Source organism: Cupressus sempervirens, chromosome 2, assembly GCF_028749045.1.
Source record: "Cupressus sempervirens isolate cs-2001-9-10 chromosome 2, ASM2874904v1, whole genome shotgun sequence".
In the NCBI taxonomy this organism is placed as follows: Eukaryota; Viridiplantae; Streptophyta; class Pinopsida; order Cupressales; family Cupressaceae; genus Cupressus; species Cupressus sempervirens.
The window spans coordinates 741,247,812-741,254,835 of NC_143119.1; the positions used below are offsets into that span (position 1 = coordinate 741,247,812).

Below are 7,024 nucleotides of genomic sequence, written 5' to 3' on the forward strand. Positions count from 1 at the left end.
ACGCTGGAGTAATTAGCGAGTTTGCTATGTATTTAATTTAATTAGTTTGAGAACTAATATTATTTCAGTAGTGGTTCAATTTTTAGTTTGCATAAATTCCTTCTTGTTCATGTTATATGATTTCAAAATCTATGCAAAAATATTAGAATCTTTATCAGTAGTTGGTTCAATTCTTGGGCATTTCTAGGGTGCCCATTACAATGGTATCAGAGTTTGCTTGCAAAGTGTTTGACGAAATATCAAACAACTGAAGTATAATTTTTTTTTTGGTGTTTAAAGAAGTTATAACCTGTTGGGGTTATTATAGTGGTATCAGAGTAGGTTTCCTGCCATCCTGTGGGGTAGGAAATTTATATTATTGTCAGATTTGCTCTTACATTTGGAATAACCAACACTCTAGCATTTTTTAGCCATGGACAAGCATAGGAGGATTGACAGTTCTAGAAGTTAGTTGAGTAATGGAAAAGTTAGCTCAAAGATGAATGCTTTGCAAGAGAGTATGGAGAAACTTAATCTTCATCCACAAAGATTGACAGAGAGCTTGTCGCATCTAGAGATATTTGAAAGGGTAGCAAGGTATATGGTTTCCGCCTTTAGAAGGCCGACATCGAGGTTGCAGGGAAGGAAACTTGAGTTTTCATCAATAGGAGTTCCTGATGCAAATGTACCTATATTTAGTATGACACCTACTAGTCCTATTTGTAGTGTTGACAATGGACTTACTTCACAGGGACATGCGGTTGTGTTAGTGGCAACAGAGGATAACGACATCAAGTTTCAACAGGAGACAGTTGCTTCCTTAGGTGGGATCAAGACACGTATAGAGCCACCCAACTATGATGTTGGTGGCAGTAGAGGATAACAACACCGAGTTTCAGCAGGAGACAGTTGCTTCCTCAGGTGGGATTAGGACACGTATAGAGCCACCCAACTATGATGTTGGTGGCAACAGAGGATAACGAAACCAAGTTTTAGTAGGAGACAGTTGCTTCCTTAGGTGGGGTCGAGACACGTACAGAGCCACCCAACTATGATGTTGGTGATGTGGGTTTTTCGGTAGAGTCAATAGATGTGGGTGTTTTGGCGGAGTCAGTAGATGTGGGTTTATGCTCTAGTATTATTGATTCACAATATGGCATTGAGTCATGTGTGCAGAGTCAGGAGTCCACATATGAGGCTTTATCAAGGGATGGTGATGTAGCAATAGTGGGATTAGGAGAATGTGATGATACTGTCATATCAACAGCCACTTCTGTGTCACTTGAACCATCTAACAAGGATTTTAGTAGTATGCATGCAGTTGTTGATGTGTGTTCTAATGATGGTGCACATGTTGATGATTATGAGTTTTCATCAACTACAAATTCGGTTCAGTTTTCTGTTGAGGCAGTTAGTGTTGTTCCAGTGTCCATATATTTTGATGTGGCTACACCTATTGTTGATACAGATGGCATGAGTGCATATGGTTCACTTGTAGCTACATCTTTTTCAACGCATGTTGCTAATGATTAGGATTCTAATCCAATATATATTATGTGGGTGGATACAAGGAAGAAGATGTTTCATAGATCTTCTACGGAGTTGCCTTTTGGTGATATTCTGACTTCTACATCATCAGCACAAGTTTTGGGCGCTAGGCTGCAGGACATGTGGTTGGTCTTGATGATGCTGGTTTGCAGTTGGTTTAATGTCTACAGAGATGTCACATACTACTTCATTTGAGATCCAAGTGGAGGTTGGAGTTCATTGTGTTGCTAGATTGCTTGAAGACAAGCAATTTCAAAGAGGGCAGAGTGTAATGTCCCCATCTTTTTAGAAACTCAGTGGAGTTCTTAGCCTTTACGTTCTCCAAAGGCTAAGTGGAGAAATAAGGAGAAATTGATTAAATTAATTTCTTGTAAAGTCATTAAATAAATTAAAATTAAAAGGTGAATTTATATTTAATTAATTTAATTTTCTAAAAGCACAATTAATTATTATTTTGTAAGGGAGAAGCTTTTAGAGAGTGCATTAATTATTGGGAAGGGGGAAGCCTCTAGTAATTTAATTTTCTAGAAGCACAATTAATTATTGTAGGGAGAATCTACTAGAGAGTGCATTAATCATTGGAAAGGGGGAAGCTTTTAGAGAACACAATTAATTAATATTTTATTTCCTTCTAGAAGGGTGAAGGAAAAGAATAAATAGGGGTGAGAGCCTCATTTTTTAACATCCGATTATTGTGAATTACATTTGATAAGAATTTGGATGTGTGAGTTACAGATCCATTCTTGCCATTAGAGGACGTCTATCCTCTTTTGTGACATTCTAGACATCATTCCCTTGGGGTTTGGCCTTTGAAATTCATTGCTATCAACTCATTAACAGGTAGCCTGGACACATTTCCAGGCAGATTGGGTAGTGAGTTGAAAAATTTGTTATGTATTTGATTTTATTAATCTGGAGCAATTAGTGAGTTTGCTATGTATTTAATTTAATTAGTTTGAGAACTAATATTATTTCAGTAGTGGTTCAATCTTCAGTTTGCATAAATTCCTTCTTGTTCATGTTACATGGTTTCAAAATCTATGCAAAAACATTAGAATCTTTATCAGCAGTTGGTTCAGCTCTTGGACATTTCTAGGGTGCCCATTACATTATGGATAAGTACAGATTGGGTAAGGCGGTAAACAATTGCAGAACCAAATGCATCTGTAAAGAGTGAATAATTAGACTAGAAATGGCAGGAAATTACAGCAACACGTTGCATCCAAGGATTGAGCATAATATAAAAAGATACAGAATGTAATTTACGTTATCCTCGCTCTTATTTGTGAATTTAGTCTGGCTGGATTGTGAGTTTCATTATAATTTGTGCTGGTTAAGATTTCAAATTTACAGTCCAAACAGGTAGATGTGAATTTTAGTTGCTTTCCTAATTGCTTGTTTCAAACACTAAATTCAATCACCTTTTCTTCATAATTATGAAATGGCATCCATGGTGTAGGACTTTTTTCCAGATTAATTAATATCTTCTCTACCAGAACACTAGAAATCCAATCTAATGACCGCTTGTTTCAGATTCATACATGCCCTTCTAGGAGAAGGCTAATACATAACAAAAACAAGGAAGAACCTCAAAACCTTATTTCAATTGGAATTCACAAATCCTTTTAGAAACTTGAGTACACCACAGTGTAACTTATTTCAAAACCTTTTTTCTTGGACTAGCACATCAGATCCTTAACTTGCAAAAGACTTAAAGTGAACATTTTTAAGAAAATCAACTAATTTAGTGTAAGCAACTTCAGGGTACAGCCGAGAGCCCTCCAGATCTTGACTTCCAATCTCAAAATTGGTCTGGGATCCCTTTAATAATATAGTATGCCCAACAGCCAGTCCAATGTTTCCTGGAAATGGGGCCTCTGCAATAATAAACATTACCAGACATTAAATTTCCACAACCCACACATTCAAAGAATTCACTTCTGGATTTTATTGTGTTGGATTTTTTGTACCAATGTCTCTGATCACATTCCGTGATCCATCATTCTGTTTGCTCTCTTTCATTCTAATGATTGATCACAGAGTATGATCCGAAACATTGAAGCAACAAATCTAACACAATTGACTCCAGATGCAAATTCTATAATCATAACCATCAACATTTCACCATGTTGGACTTAGAATAATGAGGACCTTGTAGAATGAATTTACCTGCAATTTTTTGGACATATGGTTGTTCTGGCATGTAGATCTTCTGGAATGTTTTGCCAGTTTGCTTCTCCCACATGTCTATGAGCTCATTGTATGAGATTGTGTTTGCAGGAGGGCGTAGATACAGGGTTTTGTTCAGGGTCCTTGGATCATCCACAGCCTTTATTGTATATGTTGCAATGTCCTCCTCCACCACAAACACAGCTACAATATCATAGCAAATACATATCAATTGTGAGAGTTGATCAATATCATACATGTTAGTTTTTGTCTTTTCTTCGGGATTGATTGTGTAACAGCTTTTAAGTATTAACAGTTTTTCAATTCTTTTACTCTCTTGCATTCTGATGATGGATCATTAGTATGATCCAAAATATTAATGCTAAAAAAACTATTACACAATCAATCTCCAATAATTAAAAATAACGTCAAGATAGATTGTAAAAATCTGATTGACTTAATATTATAAGCAATTGGTTGTAAAGCAGGTATAGAAAGTAATGAACTTACCTTTGGCATTACCATCTCCAGGGACTAACAAGGTGTCTGGTGGAAGAGGAGGAAGACCTTGATCCCCACCCATATCAGGGATAAAATAGCCTTGCTTGAAACAGTTGGGTATAAAATAGGCCGCAAAGGCGAAGGATGAAACATAAGTGTAAGGAATGCCTTGGCTTTCTATCATTCGGCGAAGTTTTGCCTTTCTCTCCATGAATGTTTTCGTGGGCTCTACCGGATGGCACTTGTCACAGTCACTGCCAAATTCTGATGGGAAAAATCTCTGGAAAAAAAATTACTTTTGATCATAATCCTTATGTTAATAGAGCTTCTAAGTATCAATTTGGGGTTTTTTTTAGAGTAACACACTAAAAAGAAATTATATTTGAAAAAAGTAAGTCAATTTTGACTATATAACAATTTTAGTCTAAAAATCAATCATTAATGTGTGATGTTTACAGGGCCACCAATTTGGTAGGATATTCTACAAATGATAAATGATATTTGAGAAAGAAAAACATGGAAATGAAGACTGAAACAGGAGATTGTCTGATGTTATATAAGATTGTGTGTTAATTGGGGTAAAGTAATCATATGAATATGCGTTAAGGCAGCAGCCTAGGGAAATCTTGTTTTCATTTTTTATTTACAGTTTTAGTCTAAGAATCAGTCATTAGTGTGTGATGTTTACAAAAGGGCCAGATTTGATAGGAGTCTTCTGGAATCAATAAATGACATTTGAAAAAGAAAAGTATCAAAATAAGAACAGATTGTAAATAGATCCATCAAAATAAGAACAGATTGTAAATAGATCCTTTGAGGTTATGTAAGATTATGTGTCAGTTAGGGTAAAACTAATCATATGGATTTGTGCTAAGGCAGCAGTCCAGGGAAATCTTGCTTTCATTTCCTATTAACACTTTAGTCTAATATTAGTATGCCAGACTATATAAAATTACATATTACTTTTATAAAACTAATCATATAATAATTTTGCCTTCATTTTCCATACTGATAATGATTTTTTTTATTTCAATTGTTCATACTCTACCCTCTACTCCAACCTGCAAATTCTTCATAGAATGCCTCACTTCAGGCATCTTGACTTCCCCTTATATGGAAGGTGGCTAACGAATTACATTTATCTCACTATAAGCAAGAAGGGAATTTCCCTCACCCAACAATAACAACCCAGAAAAATTAATGGCCTGTTATAATCCATTTTCAAATAAAACTAATCAGATAAAATTTGTACCCAAATACCTTGATGGTTCCGGCTGTTTTGATGGCATTGAGCAAGTTGAGCTGTTCTGCCAAGCTTAGGACATTTACAGTGGAGATAACAACGTCCACCTTCTTTATGATTTCCACAAGGCTGGCCTCATCTTGGAGGGATCCCTTGTATATTCAACATTACCTTCAAAATAATTTCCAATCCAGAGATAAGAAAGCAAATGAAGTAGTAATTGAGAAACCACTTACATAAATGACTGTAATACCCATGGATTTGAAAGATTGAATAAGCTCCTCCCTGGCTGGATTTGGGGATTCTTGAGATTTTCTAACAAGGATGAATGTGGGGTGACCCATGATAACACTGGCCCTGGTCACATGACGGCCAATGTGACCAGTCGCTCCAACAATCAGGATCTTGCTCTTTCCCTTGCTTTCTGCCGCCATATCCCTACTACCTGTTCAACCCCATTTGACAGCTTACATCTAGGTTTTTATAATCACGCTCTTGTAAAGTGCTGTTGCTTTTTCTGAAAAATCCAGCTTTGACTCTCGCTGTAATGGCTGGTAGGAGTTGAAGGGAAGATCTGTGTAATGGTTTCACCTTCTTACCAAACCTCCTTATGTTGACTAACAGCTTCAACTTCTTTGTGCCTGTATCTATAATTTCCAAACATGGTAGGTACATTGTGATATTGCTATTAGGATTTAACTGTGTAGTTTAATTCAATGACCCATGTTTCATGAGTAGTGATTCAACATGAATCCATCTCTTATGAAAATAAATAGCACTCATTGGATCTAAGTGATGCTCACAGAAGTGAAGCACTGGGACTTCTCGAAGGTCACCCATGCGCGCTTAACTACGGAGTTTCCTCTATGATTAAACCCACTGTGCTTGCAACCCCATTTGCAAAATTTCACAAGTGTTGTGCCTTATGAACCATTTATTAGAAATCCCCTTAAACTCGTCAATTCATAAGTATGAGATAATTTTCACGCAAGTCAAATTGTGATATTGCTATCACGATTTAACTATGTAGTTTTTGAGTCAAACTCATTGACCCATGTTTTATGTGTAATTCAACATGAATCCATCTCTCATGAGAATAGATGGAACACTGAGCACTCATTAAGTAGAGTGAGTTTAACTATGGAGGAAACTTCGTAGTTAAGCGCGCTCAAGCTGGAGTAGTAAAAGGTCCAAAGAGTGGGAAGTGTTCCGTTTATTCTCATGAGAGATGGATTCATGTTGAATCACTAATCATAGCAATATCACAATTTGATTTGGTGTGGAAATTATCTCCCACTTATAAATGCTAGGTATAATCCTAATTTTTAAAAAGCTTAGAACTTTTCTCTTTTAAATGTTGATGATCAACTTTGTCAAGTTAATTAGGGTAAAAAGGTATGAGAATATTACAAGAGGAGCTATTGAAGTTCCTCTGTGACTTTGAGGACTGGATATTCATTCTGGTAATGGATTGGTTTCTTTGGTTTATTTTTAGGGTGTGTGTGTTGCTTATTCTTTGTGGGCATTTGATCTAGTTGTTTGTAATGGTTTATGTAGGTGAGAGAAGTATGTTAATTTCAATAC

At 36.1% G+C, this 7,024-nt stretch overlaps 1 protein-coding gene across 1 annotated transcript; it reads right to left on the reverse strand.

Moving 5' to 3' along the window:
• Positions 1-3,111: 3,111 nt before the first annotated feature.
• LOC149575510 (phenylcoumaran benzylic ether reductase IRL1-like) lies at positions 3,112-5,894 on the reverse strand. Its single transcript, XM_089815261.1, has 5 exons — positions 5,677-5,894; positions 5,458-5,592; positions 4,207-4,477; positions 3,697-3,900; positions 3,112-3,404 (listed from the first exon to the last, which is right to left on the reverse strand). Exons 1-5 carry the CDS (start codon positions 5,872-5,874, stop codon positions 3,223-3,225), a joined length of 990 nt encoding a protein of 329 aa, XP_089671387.1. The 5' UTR covers positions 5,875-5,894; the 3' UTR covers positions 3,112-3,222.
• Positions 5,895-7,024: the final 1,130 nt, after the last annotated feature.